At 55.5% G+C, this 24109-nt stretch overlaps 5 protein-coding genes across 5 annotated transcripts; 2 read left to right on the top strand and 3 right to left on the bottom strand.

Annotated features, from left to right (window-relative positions):
* Window positions 1-154: 154 nt before the first annotated feature.
* Window positions 155-5262, top strand: ENH_00063530 (hypothetical protein, conserved; the record flags this gene model as incomplete). The annotated part of the gene is made up of 5 exons (XM_013582103.1): window positions 155-3453; window positions 3585-3636; window positions 3864-4236; window positions 4419-4517; window positions 5003-5262. The coding sequence occupies 5 exons, from the start codon at window positions 155-157 to the stop codon at window positions 5260-5262; spliced, it is 4083 nt and encodes a 1360-aa protein (XP_013437557.1).
* A 1216-nt stretch (window positions 5263-6478) lies between these two features.
* On the top strand, window positions 6479-6754 carry ENH_00063520 (acyl-CoA-binding protein, putative; the record flags this gene model as incomplete). The annotated part of the gene is made up of 1 exon (XM_013582102.1): window positions 6479-6754. One exon carries the CDS (start codon window positions 6479-6481, stop codon window positions 6752-6754), a length of 276 nt encoding a protein of 91 aa, XP_013437556.1.
* A 3737-nt stretch (window positions 6755-10491) lies between these two features.
* ENH_00063510 (hypothetical protein, conserved) lies at window positions 10492-13622 on the bottom strand (the record flags this gene model as incomplete). Its single annotated transcript, XM_013582101.1, has 2 exons — window positions 10492-10818; window positions 10950-13622. The coding sequence occupies 2 exons, from the start codon at window positions 13620-13622 to the stop codon at window positions 10492-10494; spliced, it is 3000 nt and encodes a 999-aa protein (XP_013437555.1).
* On the bottom strand, window positions 13619-15786 carry ENH_00063500 (hypothetical protein, conserved; the record flags this gene model as incomplete). The annotated part of the gene is made up of 3 exons (XM_013582100.1): window positions 13619-14058; window positions 14550-14654; window positions 14823-15786. 3 exons carry the CDS (start codon window positions 15784-15786, stop codon window positions 13619-13621), a joined length of 1509 nt encoding a protein of 502 aa, XP_013437554.1.
* Window positions 15787-17998: 2212 nt separating this feature from the next.
* ENH_00063490 (small heat shock protein 20, putative) lies at window positions 17999-20860 on the bottom strand (the record flags this gene model as incomplete). The annotated part of the gene is made up of 3 exons (XM_013582099.1): window positions 17999-18111; window positions 18709-19078; window positions 20795-20860. The coding sequence occupies 3 exons, from the start codon at window positions 20858-20860 to the stop codon at window positions 17999-18001; spliced, it is 549 nt and encodes a 182-aa protein (XP_013437553.1).
* Window positions 20861-24109: the final 3249 nt, after the last annotated feature.

Raw genomic sequence — 24109 nt, 5'->3', positions numbered from 1 at the left:
TGCTCGCCCATTTTTCCCCTCATTTATTTATTTATTTTTTTTTCTTTGTCTTTTAGAACTCCCAGCCGTCAGCAGCAGCTTCATTTAGCAGCAGCTTCCCGTTCCCCCGCGGCTGCTGTCTTCTTGTCTTGCGGGCCCCTGCTGCAGCAGCAACATGGTGGCTCACGAGGCTCAGGAGCAGCAGCAGCAGCAGACCCTCTTCCTGCTGCAGCAGGAGGTGCAGCTGGAGCAGCCTCGCATCTGTGACGCCCCAAGCAGCGACGGAAGCAACGAGGGCAACAGATGCAGCAAACGCAGCAGCAGCTGCTGCAACAGCAGCAGCAGCAGCAGCTGCAGCGGCGATGTCAGCAGCCTCAAGAGCAGCCCCAGAAGCCGCAGCAGCCGCAGCAGGGACAGCAGCATCGCATCCTCAGCGTCCCCCCGTGTTCCCGCCACCGGCAGCCCCGCAGTAGAAGCAGCAGCAGCAGCTGCAGCAGCAGCAGCAGCTGCTGCTGCTGCGGCAGCACCAGCCTCAGCTGGTGTGCAGCCCCAGCAGCAGAGTCTAGTCGAAGTGCAGGTGGGCCCACGTCTGTTCCACGCCACGTGGGAAACAGCCTCGAAGTGCCCTGCGCTGCTGCAGCAGCTGGAGCAGCAGCAGCAGCAGCAGCAGCAGCAGCAGCAGCAGCAGGGGGTCCCTCGCCTGGTGCTGGACTGCCACCCCGAGATCTTTGCCATTGTACTGACTTACCTGAGGACTGGGGAAATAGACAAGGAGCTGCTGCTGCATGCAGCGCATGCAGCTGTGGGGCCCCACACCACTGCAGCAGCAGCAGAACGGCTGCTGCGCAGGGAGTTCCGGCTGCTGCTGCTGCCTTGGCCGGACAAGTGCAGCCGCTGCGGCTCTCTCTATGACTCGCAGCTCTACGCAGACCTGCCGCAGAGGGGGCCCCCCTCGCGGCAGCCTCGAGGGGCCCCCCAGGGGCCCCCAGGGGGGCCCCCCGGGGGGGCCCCCCAGGGGGGCCCCCAGGGGGCCCCCCTGGGGGCCCCCTTGGGGACCATGAAGGGCGTGCCACTCTGTTATGTCCACCCGGGGCAGCTCAAGAGCAGCAGCAGCAGCAGCAGCAGCAGCAGCAGCGCAGCGGGCAGCAGCAGCTACAGCTGCTGCGGCTCCGCTGAAGACGATGTGGGCTGCACAGCAGCGCTGCACTGCAGCAGCAAAATGCCAGTGGGGGGCCCCTACAGAAGTGCAGCAGCAATTAGGCAGCAGCGGGGGGTGCTGCTGCGTCCGGAGTGCGCCCAGCAGCAGCAGCAGCTGCAGCACGTGCAGCAGCAGCAGCAGCAGCGCCAGTGCTTCGGCACCAGCTGCTGCGCCTCACACTGTTCAGACACTGACACCCCAGAAGCAGCAAATAGTTCATCTCTCAGCGCAGCAAGCTGCCCCACACATGTTTGCTCCTTGGCTGCAGCAGCAGGAGCAGCAGCAGCAGGAGCAGCAGCAGAAGCAGCAGCAGCGACGGAACCAGCAGCAGCAGCAGCAGCAGCAGCAGCAGCAGAGGACACGCCCCAAAGTGGAGCTTCAGGAGATGTACGTACACCTCTAAACGGAAACGCTGTGCACTGCGCCGTGACCCTGCAGCAAAGTGCTGCTGCTGCTGCTGCTGCTGCTGCTGCTGCTGCTGCAGCAGTTGGCGCTGACGCTGCTGCCGGAGAAGGGACTGCCGCAGGCGAGGCAGGAGACGAGCAGCAAGACCAGGAGCAGCAGCAGCAGCAGCAGCAGCAGCAGCAGGAAAGCTGGGCTTGCGCAGCATCTCAAATAGTGCCCTATGGACAGCAGCAGAACCTCCAGGCCCGCCCCTACGCGGAGGGGGGCCCCCCGTATGCATGCGTGGGGGGCCCCCAGTACCCTTGTTCCTTTTCTTGTTCTAGTACTTCTTACGTGGTATCGAAAGAAGAAGAGGCCTATCAGCAGCAGCAGCAGCAGCAGCAGCAGCAGCAGCAGACTGTGTCGTACGCTGTGGCGCTGCCGCAGCAATACTTAGGGGAGCAGCAGCAAGATGCCCCATACCCTGCAGCTCTGGGGGGCCCCCTGGGGGCCCCCGGGGGCTGCCCCTGTTTGGGGTCTCAGGGTTTTTGGGGCCGCGAGTACGTGGGCGTGCAGCAGCAGCAGCAGCTGGAGCAGCAGCAGCAGCAGCAGCTGCTGCAGCTGCAGCAGCAGCAGCAGCTAATGATGATGATGATGTACTGCCCCTTCTTCTGCCCCTACAGTGGCACCACCTGGGATTGTCTCTTTTCCCCAAGTTGCATGCCCCAGCCCCAGGGGCCCCCAGGGGGGGCCCCTGCGGGGGCCCCTGGGGGGCCCCCAGGGGGGGCCCCCGCAGGGGCCCCCTCCGCATCAGAGGAGGGGCCCCCGGGGCCCCCCGGGGGGCCCCCGGGGGCCCCTGACTCGCTTTCCCTGGTCAACATAGTAGAGGATACTGAAGGGTACAGCCCCGGGGCCCCACAAGCTGCCGTTGCTGACGAGGGCCCCGGGGGGCCCCCCTGCGGGGGCCCCCCTGAGGGGGCAGGCTGCGAGGGGCCCCGTGGGGCCCCAGCCTCTGGGGGCCCCGGACAAGAGGTTGCTGCTGCGGCTGCACCTGCAGCAGCAGCAGCAGCAGCTGCTGCTGCTGCTGCTGCGCGGGGGCCCCGGGGCCCCAGCGAATGCTTCCTGGAGCGCTGCCAGTGGGGGGCCCCCCTCGCCTGTGGGGCCGGCGGCCGCGAGGGTTTAGGGTTTTGTTTGGGGGGCAGCAGCGACATAGAAGATGTAAGAAAACCCAACAAGCTTTTTGCTGACAAGGGGGGCCCCCTGGGGGCCCCCTCAGCGCGGCTGGCCTGCTGCAGAAGGAGGGGAAGGCCCGCGCTCAAGGGGCCCCAGGTGACCCTCCCGGCCCCAGAGGCCACCGCGCATGCAGCAGCAGCAGCAGCAGCAGCAGCAGCAGCAGCAGCAGCAGAGGGCGGGGAGCAGCAGGGGCCCACCGAAGCCGAAATGGCTGGGGGGCCCCCCCCTGAAGAGCTTCAGGGGGAAGAGGCTGCAGAGGTGACACAGGGGGAACTTGCAGAAGCTGATGCTGCTTGGTCAACTGAGCAGCAGCAGCAGCAGCAGCAGCAGCAGCAGCAGCAGCAGCAGCAGCAGCAGAAAGGGGAGGAGGAAGAGCTGCAGCAGGACGAGGAGCAGGCACACCAGCAGCTGCAGCAGAAGCAGAAGCACAAGCAGCAGCAGCATTCCCAGCAGCAGCCCCACCAGCAGCAGCAGCAGCAGCAGCAGCAGCAGCAGCAGCAACTGGCCCGCCCTCGCGCGAGGCCCAGCCCGAGGCCCCACGGAGTCCAAAATGCCCAGGGGCCCCAGGGGGTACCCCAGGGGCCCCAGGGGGCCCACCCGCCAAACCCTTTATTTAAGACTCGGATGTGTCAGTTGTACAAGAGTGGGCTCTGCCGGCTGTGAGTTCGAGGGTTTAGGGTTTAGGGTTTAGGGTTTAGGGTTTGGGGTGTAGGTTGGTGCTTGCGGTCTGTGACTGCTGACTGGCTGCTGCGAAGCGTGCGCTTTCAAGGGTTTAGGGTTTAGGGTTTAGGGGATTTATCGCGGCTGCAAGTCGCCTCCGGCCTGTTGAGCCCGAATTTAGGGTTTAGGGTTTAGGGTTTAGGGTTTAGGGTTTGTGTGGGCACAACCCGCCTCACGGCTGCAAGCCCGCCCGCGTCTCGCTGACCCCGGGCCTGGGATCTAAGAGGGTTCAGGAGGAATCCGACTTCCGACTTCCGGGTTCCGGGTTCAGGGTTTAGGGTTTAGGGTTTAGGGTTTAGGGTTTAGGGTTTAGGGTTTAGGGTTTAGGGTTTGGGGTTTGTGCTTGCAGGGCCTCTCACCGCTGCAAGTTTGCGCACGCGCTGCGGGAGCTGCGGTCAACAGCAGACTGCTACAAAACCAGTTTGTGTTTCTTTTGGCTCAACGGCTTTTGCAGGGCTGGGGCTGCATGCAGACACGCCCACGGCGAAGACGAAGTGCGCCTCAAGTGCACTTACAGCTGCCCCTAGCGCCGCAGCAGCAGCAGCAGCAGCAGCTGCTGCAGCAGCAGCAGCAGCAGCAGCAGCTGCAGCAGCAGCAGCAGCAGCAGCAGCAGCTGCTGCAGCAGCAGCAGCAGCAGCAGCTGCTGCAGCAGCAGCAGCAGCAGCAGCAGCAGCTGCTGCTGCTGCTGCTGCAGCTGCAGGAGCAGGAGCAGGGGAGGAGCTGTAAGTAGCAGCTGCTGCTGCAGGAGCAGGAGAGGCAGCTGCGGCAGCAAAGGCTGCTGCCGTGCCTGCAGGCGCAGCAGCAGGTGCAGCAAGTGCAGCGAGTGCAGCTGCTGCTGCTGCTGGACCTGCGGGCGCAGCAGCAGGTGCAGCAGCAGCTGCTGCTGCTGTTGCTGTACATGCAGGCAAAGCAGCAGGTGCAGCCGCAGCGGCTGCTGCTGCTGCTGTGCCTGCAGACGCAGTGGCAGGTAGAGCAGCTGCAGGTGCACCAGCAGCAGGGGCAGGTGCAGCAGCAGCAGGGGAAGGTGCAGCAGCAGCAGATGCAGCAGCAGGCGAAGGCGGCTGGCTAGCCAGAGCTAGCCACGGCGGCGAGCTCTAGTAGCCGCAGCTAGCCCGGGGAAGGGCAGTGCCGAGGTCGCTGCTTCAAAGGAGCAGCTCCAGCTGCTGCGGGCGCTCGCAGCTAGCTGCAGCAGCTAGCTGCAGCTAGTTGCAGCTAGCTGCAGCTAGCTGCAGCAGCTAGCTGCAGCTAGCCAGGTAATGGGATTAAGGGAGTGGGGGCGCTGGCTGCGCTTCGAAAGAGAGGCAGCAGACAAGCCATCTTGGGGTTCTGTGTTCTCTGCAACTCTGCGGAGTTTCGATTTGATAGCTAGCTAGCTAGCTAGCTAGCCATGGCTAGCTGTGCCTAGCGGGGCTTTTTTCGGCTAGCTGTGCGCTGGCTGCAGCTAGCCAGGGGCACAGGCCCTTGTGGCTTTTTGCTGCTGAGCGGCAGCAGCTGGGGCGCGAAGGATTCCCTTTCCTGCGGTGGAGGACGCTGCTGCTGCTGCTGCTTCGCAGCAGCAGCAGCAGCTGCGAAGCAGCAGCAGCATTAGCAGCAGCAGCAGTAGTAGTAGTAGTAGTAGCGGCAGCAGCAGCGGCAGCGGCGGCGGCGGCGAGAGCAGCGGCGGCAGCAGCGGCGACACCAGCGGCAGCAGCAGCGGCAGCAGCAGCAGCAGCAGCAGCAGCAGCAGCAGCGGGACTGATCTCATTTAAATGCCTAATAAAGCCACATGAGTTGCATGCAGCAGAATGAGTTGCGTTAGTTGGCTTCTTGGTTTGAGTGAACTGGGCCAAGTGGTTAATTTATTTCCTCCAAAGGGCAATTTAATTAATTAATTGAAGAATTAAATAATTAATTTAAATTAATTATTTAATCCATCATGTGAGACTGAGAGAATTCAAAGGCGCTGCGAACGGCGCCTCTTGTGCATGCGTTTGTGCCCCTCTTCTTCATTTTTATTTGGATGGTCCACTGGTCCATTTAACTTATTATTTGGTCTGCTTTAGACTTAGATGGTTCACTTAAGTATTTTTCCGTCTGCAGACGCTGCAGTTTGCGGCAGCTAGCCAGCAGCTGCAGCGCCACACAGCTAGCTGCAGCTAGCTGCAGCTAGCTGCAGCAAGCAGCAGCTAGCTGCGGCTAGCAGCAGCGGGATGGGCAGTGCTGCTGCAGCTGATGCTGCGCTGCTGCAGCTTGCTGCAGTCAGCGCTGCTGGGCTGCAGCTAGCTGCGCCCAGAGATAGCTAGCTGCCGGTAGCCCCGCGCAGCTAGCTGCAGCTAGCTGGCTGTGGCTAGCTGCAGCTAGCCACGGCCAGCTGCACTTAGCTGTAGCTAGCTGTGGGGGGCCCCACAAGACACGAAAATTGCAACATTTAGACTTTAATGGACTATTTGAAGCACACGGAGCAGCTCTAGACTTGTGCATGCAGCAGCCGCAGCTGCAAAGAGAGTAGAACATTTCTGAAGCCTATGCAGCAGCTGGGTGTCTGTGGGCGCTTCTGGCTCTGAATTGAGAATAAATGTTCGAATAAGAGGAAACAAATAACTTTTAAACTTCAAAATATAATTAACTTTATTGTTTCTCCCTTTATTTGCGGCTTTCTGCCATAAGATCCGAGTAGGGAAGTGCAGCGGCGTGGGACGGCGCGGGTGTTGCCTCTGCTGTGGGTGCTTTGTCTTTGTTCCAAAAACGAAATAAAAAACTAATTAAAGTGTTTTAAATTAATTTATTTCTTTTAAATTTCTTCTAAACTTTCCATTTCGCTCGCGGTGGCTCGTGTGGTCCCGTGCTGCTGATCGCACAGCGTGGTTGTGCAGACACATGCGGGCGTTGCGCCAGCGTGCACACTGGAGTTTTGGGCTTGAGTTTGCGTTTAAAATATTCAAAAGTTGTTCGTTTTTCTCTTTTTTTTCGAATTTGGAGTTGAAAATGTCTTCTGAATTCGAGAAAGCAGTTGAATTTGTGCGCAAGCCGGCGGCGGGGGCGGAGCCTTCGACTGCGCAGAAGCTCCGCTTCTACGGGCTCTACAAACAAGCCACTGTGGGCGACAACGAAACCCCTGAGCCTTCTTTTTATCAAATTGAAGCCAAACAAAAGTGGAAGGCCTGGGCAGAGCTCAAGGGAATGGACAAAGCCACTGCCCAGGCAGAATATGTCAAAGCCCTGGACTCTTCCACCCCCAACTGGAGGCAGCAGGCCAACTGAAGCCAACTTCAAACACACACCAAAACACACACTCCCCACAGGCCCTTTCTAAGGGCCCCCCACTTGGGGGGGCCCTGGGGGCCCCTTGGGAAGCCCCAGGGGGCCCCAGGGGGCCCCAGAGGTCCCCGTAGGGCCCCAGGGGGCCTCAAGGGGCCCCCAAGGGGCCTCAAGGGGCCCCAGAGCGCCTCAGGGGGCCCCAGAGGGCCTCAGGGGGCCCCAAGGGGCCCCAGCAGACTCGCTTGCCAGCATTTGTGGGGCCCCTGGTAGGGCTCTTGGGGCCCCTAAGGGCTGCCCCTTAAGTGGCTGCCTAGGGGGCCCCTTGGGCGCAGCACTGCTGCACTGTATAGACAGAAAGGCCCCAGAAGTGGGGCGGCTGCAGCCAGCCTTTAAGTTTTTCGACCTTTCTTTGGTTGCGCTTAGGCCTAGGGTTTAGGGTTTAGGGTTTAGGGTTTAGGGTTTAGGGTTCGGCGCAGTCGTGCTGCAGTAAACCGCAGGGGCTGCGAGGCCCCGCAGGCAATTCAGTTTTAGTCTTTAGGGTTTAGGGTTTAGCTTTCCAAAGAGGGGCCCCTCAGGGGGGGCCCCCCTAAAGGTGGCCTCAAGAAGGGGCCACAAGGAGCCGCTGCTGCGGCTCCTGCTGCTGCTGCTGCTGCTGCTGCTGCTGCTGCTGCTGTTTCTTAGGGGGGCCCCCGAGGTGAACCTCCTATGGAGCCATTGTGGGGCCCACTTAGGGCCCCCTAAGGCCCTCCTTTGGAGGCAGACTCTGGAGCTTCAGTTGAGGGTTTGCTGCAGCTGCTGCTGCTGGTTTTGCTGCTGCAGCGGACCTGCTGAGAGGCACGAGCACGCGGAGGTCTCCCGCGCTGCTGCTGCTGCTGGCTGCTGCTGCTGCTGCACTGTTCCCCTGCAGCAGCGTAGCTGCAGCATGGGGAGATGTCTTTATAGCTGCCCCGGCGAGGGCCCCTGACCCCGCCGCGTGGGCAGCAGCATTGGGGGGGCCCCCCAGGGGGCCCCCCAGAGGGCCCCCTGGGGGGCCCCCCAGTGTGCCCGCTAGGGGGGCCCCTAAGGGGGCCCCCAGTGGGGGCCCCCTGGGGGCCCCCAGGGGGGGCCCCCTGGGGGCCCCCAGGGTCACCTCAGAAGAAAGGCCCCCTAGGAGGGGCCCCCTGAGGGGCCCCAGAGTGCTTGCTTGCATGCAAACGAACTCTCGATGAGTTGTTGGAGTTACAATAACTTCTCCTGAGCTGATGCTGCCTGACCAGTTGCTGCTGGGGCTGCTGCCTGCGGACTCCGTGTCAGTGTCTGCTGCAGTGGGGGCCCCTGCCGCTGCTGCTGCTGCTGCTGCTGCTGCTTTGGGGGCTGGCCGCTGCTGCTGCCTCCTCAGCCCAGGCAGCTGCTCAAGAGGAGGCCCCAGTGTGTCTGCAGCTGCCTGGGGGGCCCCTAGGAGCTGCTCCCGCTGCTGCAGCAGCTGCCGCTGCTGCTCCAGCACCTGCTGCTGCTGCTGCAGCACTTCCTGCTGCCTCTCCAGGAGCTGCTGCTGCAGCTGCTTCGCCCCAGCAGCAGCAGCAGCAGCAGCAGCAGCAGCAGCAGTGGCTCGCCGCTGCTGCTCAGCTGTGTCTACACTTGTGGCCCTCGAACCCTGGGGGCCCCTCAAATAGCTGCGGGCCCTTATGGTGTGTGGGGGGCCCCCCAGTTTGCCAGGGGAGAGTCGGCGTGGGGCCCTGCTGTGTCTGTTTACTACAGCAGTTCTTCCTGCTGCTGCTGCTACTCCCGCTGCTGCTGCTGCTGCTGCTGCTGCTGGCACGTGTTGAGGGGCACTCACCGGCCGCGGCAGTCGCCGCGGGTTTCTCGCTGCTTTTTGCCCTATGTAGCTCTCCCGAGCCTGCTGCTGCTTCTGCTGCTGCTGCAGCTGGTATTGCTGCAGCTGAAGCTGGTATTGCTGCTGCAGCAGCTGTTGCTGCTGCAGCTGCAGCAGCTGCTGTTGCTGCCTTTGCTGCCGCAGCTGCTGCTGCTGTTCTTGCTGCTGTTGCTGCTCGTGCTGCTGCTGCTGCTGCTCGTGCTGCTGCTGCTGCCAGCTTGTCCGCGACAGCAGCACAGTTCTACCTGCTTCTGGAGGCTCCATGGAGAGCTGCGGGGGCCCCCGTCGGCCCCCAACCTTAACTGTGGGGGCCCCACTGGCAGCAGCAGCAGGGGGCCCCCCTATCGCCTGCTTTAGGCTGAAGGGGCTGTTCTGCTGCTGCTGCTGAGGGCTGCTGCTGCTGCTGCTGCTGGCGCGGAGTTTTGCTGCTGCGCCGCTTGCCGTCTCGCTGCGCTGCTCCGTTGGAGGGTAAACTCTGGGGAGGCCCAGGGGAGCGGCAGGCCTGTCCCATCTGGCTCGCTGCTGCTGCTGCTGCTGCTGCTGCTGCTGCTGCTGCTGCTGCTGCTCTATAGGCGGCAGCACAAGCAAAGGGGGGCCATCTGAAGACGCCGGCGACAGCAGCTGCTGCCTGGGAGAGGCCTCAGACACCACAGGAAGCAGCCGGGTGGCCCGCAGTGGAGCAGGGCTTCCCTCTCTTGAACTCTGCTGCTGCTGCTGCTGCTGCTGCTGCTGCTGCTGCTGCTGCAGGGGCTGGGAGTGAGCCTCTTGCTGCTGCGGGGCCTTGGGTGAAGTGGCACTGTATGATTCAGTTGAGGGGCTCGACGAAGGGCCGACACAAAGGAAAGCGGGCGGGGAGAGGCACCATCCCGATTGCTGCTGCTGCTGCTGCTGCTGCTGCGGCTGCTGTTGCTGTTCTTGGTGTTGTTGTTGCTGCTGCTGCTGACTTTGCTGCGGGCTTTCCACTTCATAGTTGGTCGGTCCTACTGTTTCTTGCACCGGCAGCTGAGACGTCTGCTGCTGTTGCTGTTGTTGTTGCTGCTGCTGCTGCTGCGAAGGCTGCTGCAAAGGCTGCTGTGAAGGCTGCTGCGAAGGCTGCTGCGAAGGCTGCTGCTGCTGCTGCGTAGGCTGCTGCTGCTGCGTAGGCTGCTGCTGCTCCGCTATAGGCTGCTGCTGCTGCTGCTGCACTGCAGTAACCTGCTGGAGTTCGGCAAGCTCTGTCTGACTTTGCTGATTCTGCGTTGCGGGTCGGCGGGCCGACAAGGGTATATCATTCTGCTGCTGCTGCTGCTGCTGCTGCTGCTGCTGCTGCTGCTGCTGCTGTGGGAGGAGCTGATTAAAGGAGTAAGGCTGACCCGGAGCAGCCTCTGCTTCTGCTGGTGGCGCTGCTGCCCGCGTGCCCACCGCCGCAGCATCAGCAGCGGCAAAAGCAGCAGCAGCAGCAGCAGCAGCAGGTGAAGTTGTGCTGCAGTGTGCTATCCGGGAAAGAAACTTCGCAACAGGTCCCTCTGGCAACACAGGTTCGCTGTAGCTCCCTGCAGCAGAAACGCTGCAGCGACGCGCAGCAGCAGCAGCCGCAGCAGCAGCAGCTGCTGCTGCTGCTGCTGCCTCTGCAGCTGCGCACCCGCATGAGCACCCTTGTCGCTGAGTCTGCTGTGCTGCTTCTGCTGCTGCTGCAGAAGCTGCTGCTCTCTCAGCTGCAGCTTCCCTCACGGCTGCTGCTGTGTTGCTGCTGAGTCCGAAATGAGCTTCCTGTGCAGCTCCTTGTGCTGCAGCAAAACCCTGAACAGCGCTTGCTGCAGATACCCCACATGGAGCAGCAGCAGCAGCAGCTGCTGCTGCTGCTGCTGCCGTAGCCGCAGCTTCTGTTGCCTGACTGCTCTCTGGTATGTCACTCAGAGTTATTGGGGGCTGCAGCTGCTGAATCTGCTGCCGTTGCTGTTGCTGCTGTATTTGCTGCTGCTGCTGCTGCAATTGCTGCTGCTGCTGCTGCTGTTGCAGTTGCTGCTGCAGCAGCAGCTGCTGCTGCTGCTGCTGGTACACCGCTTGCAGCCTCATTTGCAGAAGCTCGTCTATAAGTGCCTGCTGCTGCAGTGTCCGGAGTGCAGTGTCTGTACGCCTGGATCCACCAGTTTGCTGCTGCTGCTGCCGCCTGCTGCTGCAGTTTCCCGCTTCTGAGCTGCTGTCGCTGGAGCAGGTGCTTTCGCTGCCATCGCAGCTGCAGCAGCCGTTGCAGCAGCAGCAGTTGCTGCTGCACTCGCTTCTGGCGTCGTTCGCAGTGCCCTGTCGTCTGTGCTGCTGCTGCTGCTGCTGCTGCTGCTGCTGCTTTTTGTGCTGCTGCGGGCTCACGGGCTTTGTGCTGCCTAGCTGCCGCGGCTTCTTTTCTCTGCCTTCAGACAGGCTTCTCCTGTGCTGCTGCTGCAGGCCCCTTGAGGCGCTCCTTGGTGCTGCTGCTGCTGCTGCTGCTGCTGCTGCTGCTGCTGCTGGGTGGGCCCCGGGGGGCGTTGTGTCTTCTTGCCTCCAGCTGCTGGCTGACCGCTCCTGCAGCAGCTGCAGCAAACCTTGCTGCTGCTTCTCAGAGAGGCGCAGCTCCCCATTGGCAGCTTCTGCTGCAGCGCCGCACAGCAGAATTCGTTTTCTAGGGGTACTTGGCAGGGCCAGAACCAGCAGTTGCTGCCCCTTCTGCTGCTGCTGCTGCTGCTGCTGCTGCTGCTGCTGCTGTTGCTGTTGCTGCTGCTGCTGCGGCGGCGGCGGCGTCGGCGGAGGCGGCAGATGTTTCGACTTTTGCTGCTGCCTCTGCTGCTGCTGACGGGAAGTGGGGCTGTTGCTGCAAGCTGTGGGTTGGGGGCTCCCCCGTGTGGCTCTTTGCTGCTGTTTCTGCTGCTGGTGCTGCTGCATCCCCCGCGCTGCAGCAGCACCTGCATGCAGCCTGCTGCAGCTGCTGCAGCAGCAGCAGACGCCTGCGTCTCCCTCGGGGTGGCACGCAGCGCACTTGCGGCTTGTGTGGTGGCTCTGCACAGTGCCGGCTGACGGGGGCCTGCCCCCTGCTGCTGCTGCTGCTGCTGTTGCTGCTGCTGCTGCTGCTGCTGGCTGCATGCGCTTTCTGTCGCTGCTGCGGGGCAAAGTGCCCAGCGGCTTCTGCTCAGGAGACGCTGCTCCGTTGGCCCTGACCCTCAGCAGGTCCAGAGGGTCTCTCAGTTGCTGCTGCTGCTGCCGCTGCTGCTGCTGCTGCTGCCGCTGCTGCTGCCGCTGCTGCTGCTGCTGAGTTGGGGATGACAGCCTGGCAGTTGGCGATGAGGCAGCAGCAGCACCAGGCTGCTGCACTCTCTTCTGTGGGCCCCCAAGTGGCTCATGCTGCTGCAGCAGTTTCTGCTGCAGCAGCTGCTGCTGTTGCTGCTGCTGAATCGCTTGCTGATTGAGGTGGTGCTGCAAAAGAACTTGCTGCTGCTGCTGCTGCTCTCGCATCCAAATGAGCTGCTGCTGCATGTGCTGCAGCAGCTGCTGTTGCCACGCTTGCTGCTGCGTCTCTTGCTGCTGCTGCTGCTGCTGCTGCTGCTGCAAGGAGCAGCCTGGGTACCTGCTGAGCCTTTCCACACAAAAGTGCATGCGCTGCAAAAACGGAGGCCTTTCCCGCGATGTGGCAACTACCTCTCCTGCTGCTGGTGCTGCTGCTGGTGCTGCTGCTGCTGCTGTTGCTGCTGGTGCTGCTGGTGCTGCTGGTGCTGCTGCTGCTGTCCTCGCTTCTTGTGCTGCAGCAGGTGTGCCAGCTGCTGCAGCACCAGTCTGCGAAGATGTCAGCCTGATGAAGCTGGACAGAGATGGCATGCAGCCAGCAGCAGCAGCAGCAGCAGCAGGAGCACCGGCAGCAGCAGCAGCAGCAGCAGGTGTAGCAAAGGTATCTGCTGCAGAAGGAGGAAATACCAACGGCAATGCCGGAGGGACTGCAGCAGCAACAGCAGCGTTGCCTACACCTATCGCCGGTGCTCCTGCTGCTGCTGCTGTTGCTGCCGTCGTAGCAGCAGCCTCAACAGCAGTTGCTCCTGCTGCTGTAGCTGCTCCCGTTGCTGCTGCTGCTGCTGCTGCTGGCATTCTCCAGCTGCTGCAGATACGCGCAGCACTCACCCAAGTGGGGGTGCTGAGGGAGCGGCGCTGTGAGGTGCTGGACCACTGGTCACCCAGTTGCCTTTCTGCTGCTGCTGCTGCTTCCGCTGCTGCTGCTTCTGCTGCTGCTTCTGCTGCTGCTGCTACCTCTGCTGCTGCTGCTGCTGCCACCATTTCTGCTTCAGATACACCTAAAGCAGCGGAGGGCGCTTGCTCGTGGAAACGACTCCAGTCCCACTGCTGCTGCTGCTGCTGCTGCTGCTGCTGCTGCTGCTGCTGCTGCACTGCTTCACCTCTTTGCAGGGATCGAGCCCGCGTCTCTCTGGGTGCTTGCAGCGACCTCGCTGTTGTTGCGCGCGGTATCTGCTGCTGGTGGGTTTTGCGCTGCTGCTGCTGCTGCTGCTGCTGCTGCTGCTGCTGCTGCTGCTTCGTGCTTGTGGGTCCTTGTGGCGGGGGGCCCGGCAGCAGCAGCGGCAAGTGCTGCTGCTGCTGCCACTCAATTCCCTGCAGGGCCCCCCCCGAGCAGCCGACGGCCGCATGCAGCCTTTCTAGGCTGGACAGCAAGGGTTCCCCCTTAGCCTCAGCAGCAGCAGCAGCAGCAGCAGCAGCAGCAGCAGCAGCAGCAGAAGCAGCACACTGCTGCAACGCCGCCCCTTGAGGCTTCTGCTGCAACGAAGAAACCCCACACTGAGATAAGGCTACGTTTAGCTGCCGTGGGGCCCCCGCAGCATGCTGCAGAGCCCCTGCTGCTGCCAAAGCAGCAGCAGCTGCAGCGGGGGGCCCCCTTGCTGCAGCAGCACTTGGAGACTCCCGGCGGTGGGGGGCCCCCGGTGGGCCCCAAGGGTTCCCTGCTGCTGCTGCTGCTGAGGGAAGAGCCACAGCTAGCTCCTGAACATGCAGACAACCCACAAAACCCTTCATTGCTGCTGCTGCTGCTGCTGCTGCTGCTGCATGGGCTTTTTCTTTATCTTCTTAATGGACTTACATTGAGAAGCATAGCTGTTCTGCTGCTGACGCTTGCTGCTGGCCCCACAGCTGCTGCATGCGGGGGCCCCAGGGGGCCCCCCAGGGATGTGCTGCATGCGCAGCTGTGGGGCTTCGCTTCTAGCTGAAGGCTGCTGCTGCTGCTGCTGCTGCTGCTGCTGCTGCTGCTGCTGGGGGCCCCTGCTGCTGCAGCAGACAGCTCGAGCAGCGCAGACGCCACAGCAGCTGCTGCAACCTCGATCGCGGGGTCCCCCTGAGGAGCCCCTGCTGCTGCTGCTGCTGCTGCTGCTGCCGCTGCTGCTGCGGCTGCGCTTTGCTGCTGCAGCGCCAGGGGGCCCCGGCGGGCACAGCAGCTCTGCTGTCGCAGCCCAGCCTGCAACAGAAGCAGCAGCAGCACAGAAGCAAATAAAAGCAATTCAATTATTTGTTTATTTAAATATCTAAATGTGCAAATATATAAAAGTTAAATTAAGAATAAATAAATGAGGGAATTTATTAATTAATGCATTTATATATGAAGTACCATAAATGTTTGTCTGGACATAAACAGGGAGAATTCTATGCACTTATGAGCAGCAGCAGCAGCAGCAGCAGCTGCTGCTGCTGCAGCAGAAGCAGAGGCAGCAGCAGCAGCAGCAGCAAGTTGGGAAAGACACTGCCTAAATTTTTATTCATTGAAAGGCAAACAAATGCACTTGCATAATGAAAAGCAAAGGTAGCAGGAAAAGTAAAAACAGAGATTCCCAGCCTTAAACCCTAAACCCTAAACCCTAAACCCTAAACCCTAAACCTTAAACCCTAAACCCTAAACCCTGATCGCTACACGCTAAACCCTTTACCCAGGTGAAGCTGAAATATATTTACCTCCTGTCTTTTGGTGCACTTCAGTCCAGCGGAAGAACGCAGCAACTGCTGCTGTTGCTGTTGCTCCTGCTGCTGCTGGTACTGCTGCTGCTGCTGCTGCTGCTGCTGCGCGCCTGCAGGGTTTGCGCAAGCAGCAAGACAGACTCACTTGAAGCCCGAGGACGCACTCAGCTGCTCCTGTTGCTGCTGCTGCTGCTGCTGCTGCTGCAGTGAGTCTCTTGTTGCTGACTTAACTCATGGGGGGGGGAAAAGGGAAAGAAGCAAAGAACTTACCGCTGCCGTGCATTTCCTGCTGCTGCTGCTGCTGCTGCTGCTGCTGCTGTTTTGGGTGTTGAAGCTGCCTCCGCTGGCTCGTCTTTGTTAGCTCTGTGTCTTCAGGCGTTGGCTGTATCGCTGCGAGTTCCTGTTCTTTTTGCTGCTCCTTTTCTGCTGCTGCTGCTGCTGCTGCTGCTGCTGCTGCTGCTTTTGCTGCTGCGAGCGCAGAAGCAGCAGGTGCAGCAGCAAGAAGCTCTCGGCCCCCATTTTGCTGCGCTGCAGTCAGCTGCGTCTTCCGCATAGCCCACAAGGAAGTGCGTTGGGAGAGGCAGACATATTTGTCTCGGTTTGCTGCAGCTTCTGCTGCTGCTGCTGCTGCTGCTGCTGTTGCTGCTGCTGCTGCTGCCAACGGACTCTCCCCTTGGGGGCCCCCCGGGGACTGCCGCCACGGCGAAGGAGAGGGCAGCCTGAGGGGCCCCCGGAGGGGAGGGCTGCTGCGGGGGGCCCCCCTTCTGTACCCTATTGAGTTTTTTTCAGTTTGCTGCCTCCCTCTAGGGGGGCCCCCATGGCTGCTGCCTCTTGGGGGGCCCCCCTGGGGGCCCCCCTGGGGGCCCCCCTGGGGGCCCCCAGGCCCCAGCCCTTTTAGGGCCTCCCCTGCCTTTGCCTGCTGCTGCCGTTGCTGCCGCTGCTGCCTTCTCGGAGCTGCTGCTGCAGCAGCAAGGCCAGCAGCTGCTGCTTCTTTTGCTGCAGCAGCAACTGTGGCTGCGTAAGCTGCAGCAGCTGCTGCTGGCGCTTCCCCGCTATACAGGTAACTCGATTTGCTGCCTTGAGGGTCTCCAGGCAACACTGTGCCAAACTGCTGCTGCTGCTGCTGCTGCTGCTGCTGCTGCTGCTGCTGCTGCTGCTCAAAGTGCTCTGGGAGGCGGACGAAGAGCTCGCAGTTCTTGTCATGGCCTTTTTTGCTCCTTTTCTGTGTTTTCATTTTGCAGCAAAAAGAGTTCAAAAGGATATTTGCTGCAGTTTGCGGCTTCTTGCTGCTGCTGCTAGCTGCTGCTGGCTTTTGTCTGCTGCTGCGTTTTGCAGTTCGTTGCTGCTTGCTGCTGCTGCTGCTAGCATCTGCTAGCTGTCGCAGTCTCCTGCGTCTAAATGCTGCTAGCTGCTTCTCACTGCTGCTAGCAGCTGCGATCTACAGTTTGTTGCTGCCAACAGCCACTAGTTGCTGCTAGCTGCAGTTTGTTGCTGCTTGCTGCTCTTAGCTGCTGCTTGCTGCTGCTGCTGCTGCTGCTGCTGCGAAGGGCCCTGGGCTGGCACTGGAGGGGCCCCTAAGGGCGCTCTAGCTCTGGCGAGGCCGCAGCAGCTTGTGAAGAAATCTGCCTAAGATGTAAGGGTTCAACATCTGCAGCAGCAGCAGCAGCAGCAACAGCTGCTGCTGCTGCTGCTGCTGCTGCTGCCGCACTAGCTGCAGCAGCAACAACGAAAGAATGGGGGCCTGGAAGGTAATTCACGCAGGCCGGGGGGCGGTGTGCAGGACGTTGGCGTGGGTTTCAGCGGTAGCGTGAGCAGCAGCAGCAGCAGCAGCACACCCAAGACTGCAGCAGCAGCAGCAGCAGCAGCAGCAGCAGCAGCAGCAACAGCAGCAGCAAATAAGCGGAAATGCAAACGGGTACAAAGGCAACAAAACAAAAAAGACAAAAGAAATGCAAATAAGTGACAAGATTTGAGTTAAAAGGAAAGTGAGCTGCAGCAAAGTCAAGATCTAGCTGTGCAGACACCGCGAGCGCCGCGTGGCGCAGGATGTTTAAATTACGGAAATAAATTGAAATTAAAATAAAAATTAAATGAATTTTTAATTTAATTTTAATTAAATTAAATAAAAATGAATTAATATTCGCCTCCGACGCACCTAAGCGCTGCACAGACAGACAGCCGGAGTGTGCACGAGTCACCGCCAAGTGACCTCGGGTGTCCAGAACTTTCTTTCTTCCCCCTTTAACACAATAAAGTTAATTTAAATTAATTAAATTCTTTTTATTTCATCTTTATTTTGCATGCACGTTTTAAAAAGGCTTTAAAGGTCCCCAAGATCATCTCTTTTGCCCCTCCGCGTCTCCCGGGGGCCCCCGGGGCCCCTGGGGGCCCCCAAAGGGTTCTTTTCTTTCTTTTCCTTCATATGTCTTTCATTTATTAAATTCAAATTGAATCTATTTTCTCATCTGATTGATTATGCATGCTTTTGAGGGCTTGTTCTTGGGTGGCCAGCAGCCGCCCAAACCCTAAACCCTAAACCCTAAACCCTAAACCGTAAAGCTGAGGTGTACGTACACCCCGCACGGAAGGAACTGCATGCTACACTTGCTGCTGTTCCTTTTGCTGAGGCCTGAGCAAGCCCTCCTGAAAAGCTAGGGCAACTGCTGCTGCTGCAGCTGGATCCTCAATGATGTTGCTACTGTTGCTGCAGCTTTTGCTGGTGCTGCTGTTGCTGCTGCTGTTGCTGCTGCTGTTGCTGCTGCTGCTGCCTTGCCTACATACAATCTACACATTATGTTTCCTTGTGTCTTTGGACAAATGCACGTGGCTTAAGAGGGTGTTAGTTGAACGGGCCACAGGCTCGGAGAAGCTCCCGAAGTCCCAAACCCTAAACCCTAAACCCTAAACCCTCAAGGCGAAGCTTGAGTCTGTGGGGTTCCGAATGCATGCAGCCCCAAAGCGCATGCAGTGCCGAGGGGGCCGCAGGGCTAGGGATCGAGGGAGGGCTGACTTTGGCTGTTGCTGCTGCTGCTGCTGTTGTGGTTGCTGCTGCTGCTGCTGCTGCTGCTGCTGCTGCTGCTGCTGCTGCTGTTCGCGCGCGCAGTGCAGCAGCGGGGGCGCAGAGAGAACTATGCGCAGCAGCAAGAAGCCCGCGGACAAATAAACACTATAAGGCGCTGCTGCATGAAATGAGCTAAAGGGCAAAGGCCCGAGAAATGAGAGAAATAATGAAAATAAAAGAAGAGAAAAAGCCAAAGAAGTGAAAGAATAGAAAAAGGGTGGGGTTGTTGTACTTGGATTTTACCTGCAGCGCAGCGGGGGAGTTGCTGCTGTTGCTGTTGGCTGGGCAAATGGACAATTTGGCCGATTTGGCGGAGTTTTTGCTCATTTTTGCTCTTTTTTTGTTCTTTTTTGTTTATTTTTTATTTATTTTTATTTATTTTCGTTTATTTTCCCGCTTTTTTCTCCGTTTTCTCCGTTTTGTCCGCCGGAACAGCCCCGATGTCCACCCGGCGCTTCTCCTGGTGCTGCACGCATTTGAACTTGATCTCCAGTACACCTGAGAAGCGCACGCAGCTGTCGATACACCGCGTTCCGACAATTCTTTTTCAAAATGAACTCAAAAATTTAATTAAATTAAAGTTCTGCTGCTGAAAAAGACTTAATTTCAAACTGCAACAGCGCGGCAGCAACAGCCAGCTGCGCATACACCCCGCGCAGCTGTCGATACACCCGAAGCCGCCGCAGCCTGCGAACGCTGAAAGGAATTAAAAGCTAAAGCAGCAGCTGCAGCAGCAGCTGCAGCAGCAGCAGCAGCAGCAAAATAAAGTTATAGGAGCAGCAATAATGGCCTCCAGAGCAGCAGCAGAACATTCAAATGTAGCGAAAAGACCGCGCATTCCCGTGTAAGTGCAGCTGCAGCAAGCCTGTCTAATTGTGGCATTTCGAAAGCCCTGAGAAGGACTTTTAAGGCTTAAAAGACTTAAAAAGAAAAAACTGAAAAGCTGAAAACCTCCACTAAAACTCCTCACGCGGCCTCGGGAAAAACGGGGGTTTGAAGCGAATTTGGGGTGTTTTTCCGCCGTTTTCGGGCGGTCCGGCTCCAGGGCTTAGGGTTTAGGGTTTAGGGTTTAGGGTTTAGGGTTTGGGCGCGTACCGGCGTTGAGCTGGGCATTGACAGTGTCCTCGAGGGCGTTGCAAGGCAGCTGAAACCGCCTGCAAAAGAAACCCGTGGGCCGCTCGTGGGCCAGCAACTGCAGCAACTCCCCAAAGCGCTCCTTCAAATGCCCCCGCGGCCGCGGGCCGCTCACGCACAAATAGCCCTGGCCCACCTCCAGGGCCAAATCCTCTTTTGCTGCTCCCGGCAAGTCCAGCAGCAAAACCATTTGCTGCTCCTTGGGGTCGAAAAATAAATCCATTTGAGGCACAAAAGTCACTTTTTCCTTCAAGTCCTCAGGCGCGCAGACCTCCTGCATCTCGTTCGCTGGCAGCGCTGCCTGCGGCTTCTTCGGCGATGACGGAATCGGCTGCGCACAAACCCTAAACCCTAAACCCTAAACCCTAAACCCTAAACCCTAAACCCTGAACCCTAGGCCTTCGGATCAACGAACCCTAAACCCTGAACTCTCGAACTCACTAAACCCTGAATCCTCGAAATCCCTAAACCCTAAACCCTCGAACTCCCTAAACCCTGAACCCTCGAAATCGCTAAACCCTAAAACCGAGAAGTCCCGAAACCCTAAACCCTTGAAATCCCTAAACCCCAAACCCTAGACCCTCGAAATCCCTCAACCCTAAACCCTCGAAATCCCTAAGCCCTAAACCCTTGAAAACCCTAAACCCTAAACCCTCGAAACCCCTCAACCCTAAACCCTCGAAATCCCCAAGCCCTAAACCCTCGAAAACCCTAAACCCTACATCCTCGAAGACCCTGAACCCTAAACCCTCGAAAACCCTAAACCCTAAACCCTCGAAATCCCTATGCCCTACACCCTCGAAAACCCCAAACCCTAAGTTCTGGGAAGCCCTGAACCCCTTATTCTGAAAAAACCCTGAACGCTATGTTCTAGAAAACCCTAAACCCTGGAAAACCCTAAACCCTAAACCCTAAACCCTAAACCCTGGAAAACAGTAGGCACTGGGAAACTCTACCCTAGGAAAACCTGGGACCTAGGAAACCCTGGGCCCTAAGGAACCCTAAACCCTAAACCCCAAACCCTAAACCCTAGAAAACCTTAAGCCCTGGAAAAGCCCTGGCGCTAGCAAACCCTAGACCCTAAACCCTTGAAAGCACTAGGCCATGCCCTAAACCCTAAAAGACCCTAAACCCTAAAAAGCTGTAAACCCTAAAACCTCCAAACCCTAAATGCTCCTTTATGGTCTTTAATGTAATTCAAATGCACTTGTGTATTTTCAAATATAATTCTTTTTAAAAAATCATTTAAATGCAACTTAAAAACACTTTTGGGTTTTTAAATTAAACAGAAGTGCTTTTAAATAAAATTAAAATGTACATTTAAGTTTACTTTTATTTTTATAAATGTAGTGTAAATATAACTAATTGCGTGTTCTTGAATTCAACATAAATGCACTTTTATTCCAAATAAATAAAAAGTAAATAAATAAATAAATAAATAAATAGATAATATATTAAATAAATAAATAAATAAATAAATGCCAATTTACGTATATGTACTAATGGTCTAAAAACATTAGCGGAAGTGTAGTATAAATATAAACATAAATGAAAACTTGGATTAAAATAAAAATTAAAAATGTAAATATAAATACAATTAAATATGTTCTGTTATTACAAAATAAATATATTAATTCACTGCTGATTTAAATGAATATAAAAGTAATTATTCAAAATCATTTATTTAAATATAAGGATCAATATATATATATGTATATACAACTATATAAATATATATATATATTTAAAAATATACTTATATATATGTACTTAATTATATATGTTTATATATTTATTTATACATATTTATATAAAGATAAATGCTACTATTTTTAACTGAGACACTAATATCACTTTGTGACAGCAGCAGCAGCAGCAGCAACAGCAGCTACAAAAGAAATAAGCTCTCTCTGAAGCAGCTAAGGCTCTAAACAACTCCTTTAATCTACCACTCTTTTTCTGCTGCTGCTGCTGCTGCTGCTGCTGCTGCTGCTGCTGCTGCCGTTGCTGCTGCTGCTGCTGCTGCTGCTGTTGCTGCTGCTGTTACCTTATCCATCACGAACTGGTCCGCGTCGGTCTCGGGGCGGGGCCCGAAAGAGCAGCAGTCGCACATTTTGAACCTGCAGCAAATAGCAGCAGCAGCAGCAGCAGCAGCAGCAACAGCAGCAGCAGCAGCAGAATTTGTTGAGGCCTCACTGCGGCGGTGGCCTTAGGCGCCACGAAGCAAAGAGCCACGTCATGAACAACAGCAGAAGCAGCAGCAGCAGCAGCTGCTGCTGCTGCTGCTGCTCAGCAGCAGCAGCAGCAGCAGCCTTACCGCCGAGGCCCACGGGCCCGCCTTCTCTGCGGCTGCGGCGAGACGGCGCAGCAAGGGGCCCCTCAACCCAGCAGCAGCAGCAGCAGCAGCAGCAGCAGCAGCAAATGATAATAAAGTTTAAAAGAAGTGGCAGCAAGGAGTGGGGTGTTGGCGGGAGAGGCCCACCTTGGGGTGTATCGACAGCTGGCGATGCAGGTGACTGGTCCGGTGGGCTCTGGCCGCCGCTGCGAAGTCTGTGGGGGGAAAGGGGGGAATAAAGGAAGGAAAAGGAGGAAAAAAAGAAGAAAAGAACTAAATGGAGTTTATTTACCAACAAGAAATACATTTAAAGGCTCCTTTCGACCTAATGGCGGCTCGAGAGTGCCTCGGCAGCAGCAGCAGCAGCAGCAGCAGCGGCGATGGCAGCCCGTGAGTGCGCAGCAGCCGCGCAAGGTATTTGGCCTCCAAGTACCTTTTTAAGCCTTCCTAATGGCAAACAAAGTTTATTAAATAAATTAAATACCTTTTTTCTCAAAAGTAGCCGACACAGGGGCCTCCCCGTGCGCCTCAGCAGCTCCTAGCAGCAGCAGCAGCAGCAGCAGCAGCAGCACGACCAGTAAACCGTCGCTGCCTTCGCAGCCAGTGGCGGCAGCGCTTTCCACTCACTGCAGCCTCTAATAAACTTCATTTTTACTTTTATTTCAAGTTTATTTTATTTATTTTTGCTCCTCTTTCTCCGTAGACACCCCACGGCCGCGGGCTCCCCTCGAAGCTCCGCACAGCTAGCTGTGCAGCTAGCCTTAAGTGGCCAAAAGCTGCCATTTGCACCTTAACACATTTATTATTTCACAGTCTATTTTAAAAAGTCTAATTCTCATTATAATTCGCATCGACAGCACAAATAGTCGTAGCCACCAGAGCCCTAGCAGCAGGGGCCCCCAGCCAGCAGCAGCAGCAGCAGCAGCAGCAGCAGCAGCAGCAGCAGCCTAGTGGGGCCCCTGCTTTTCGCAGCAGCACTTCTAGCTGACGTAGGGGCCCTCTCGTGGGGGCCCCCGCATGCAACTTAGCCAGCAACATCCCCTGGCCCCTTCAGCCCTAGAAAGGGGCCCCCAGCTTACAAGCAGTGTGGGGCCCCTGGGGGGCCCCCTGGGGGCCCCCTGGGGGCCCCAGGGGCCCCCATGGAGAGCACAAATGGCTGCCACTTAATAGCTAGGGCCCCCCACGGGGCCCCACAGTCCCCTTTTGGGGCCCTTTTGAAGCTCCGGAAGGGCCCCTAGGGGGCCCCCTTAAGACCTCTGGGGCCCCTTAAAGCCCCTGGGGGCCCCTTGAGGGCCCCTTGGGGGCCCCTTGGGGGCCCCTGGGAGCCGCAGAGTGGAGTTTGTGGCAGCAGTTGAGAGCTGCTGCTGTGCCATTTGGCTTCGAGGGTTCTTAGGGCCAACAGCGACACCTTGCTGCAGCAGCTGCAGCAGCAGCAGCAGCAGCAGCAGCAGCTGCAGCGCGAGGCCCCGCGTTAACAGGCGAAAGCCTAAATAAAAATACATATTAGCTATATATATATATATATGTGTGTGTGTGTGTCTGTGTGTGTTTATATATATATATATATATATATATATATATATATATATATATATATATATATATATATATATGTATATATATGTATGTATATATATATATATTTCTATATATATGAATAACATACATATATATGTATTTGTAAATGATATATATTTAAGGATTAATAACAGTTTATTAATTTGAATAGTAATGTTTTAGTTGCATGCAGCATGCAGGATAACAAAGAGAAGGTCAATAAATTAAAAAGTATCCGAAAATAAAAATAATTAAATATTTAAATATAAACTTTATTGTCTTTTTGCACAAATTAAAGAATATATAAATACATGATTTATAAAATATCTAAATATATGAATTACAAATTGTTTAAATGTGCAAATAATAAAATGTTTAAATATATAAATAATAAAGTGTTTAAATGTATTTATTTAAGAACATCTAAATGCTAAAATAAATAAAATTTATGCAAATAAAAGTAATAAAATATCCAGAATAATAAATAATAGAACATCAAAAATAACGAATAGTGAAATATTCAAAATTGCAATTAATGAAATAAACAAGAATTTAAATAATTGAATATCCCAAACGGTAAATAATAAAATACCTAAAATAATAAATTTAAAAAATGAAAGAATAAATCGAAAATTATCTCGATTAATATGTAATAAAACATTTAAAATGATAAATAGTGAAATAACTGAAGTAATAAATAATAAAATATCTGAAATATTAAATAATGAAATAACCGAAATTAAAAAAGTAAAATAGCACTTTATTTAAAGCCGAAAATTCAAAAAATAGAATAAAACTCCATGCAAAAGCAAAAACTAATTAATCATATTTAAAAGTATTTTAAACCAAAAAGAATAAATAAAATATTTAAAAGTATCTTTAAAATCATTTTGAAAGTAAAAATACCTTTGAAACATAATTGAATCATTTAAAATGTTTTGATTTTTAAAGTTTAAAAATACAGAAAAAAATTTTTCCAATTTTTGTGCATCACTTCGTTATCTTTTATTTTTACTTTTATTTTAAATTGTACTTTTAATTTCATTATTTATATTTTCGAATTTTTAATTTTCATTTTTTTCATTTTTATTTTTGTCTTCGTGTTTATTCTTTTGCTGGTCACCACTTTATCTTTATATTCCATTTTTATTTTTATTTTTATTTTCCTCTTTTATGTTCATCGTTTTCGTTAATTTTACTTTTTATTATTTATTTTCATTTTTACTTTATTTATTTTTATTTATATTTTTCCTTTTATTTTTATTTTTTGATCTTTGGCACAGTGCTGCGTAGCTCAAATGTTTAAAATGGAATTTATGCATATACTTCTTTAATTCCTGTTTACCTTAAACCCTAAACCCTAAACCCTAGACCCTAAACCCTAAACCCTAAACCCTAAACCCTAGAAAAACTGAAACCCTAAACCCTAGAAAATCCTAAGTCCTAAACCGCAGCGCTTTGCAGAAGTTC

This window comes from Eimeria necatrix, genomic scaffold, assembly GCF_000499385.1.
Source record: "Eimeria necatrix Houghton genomic scaffold, Enh_scaff56, whole genome shotgun sequence".
Taxonomy (NCBI): domain Eukaryota; phylum Apicomplexa; class Conoidasida; order Eucoccidiorida; family Eimeriidae; genus Eimeria; species Eimeria necatrix.
The sequence above is the reverse complement of the archived record's forward strand: the minus strand, read 5'-3'. Positions and strand labels throughout refer to the sequence as shown.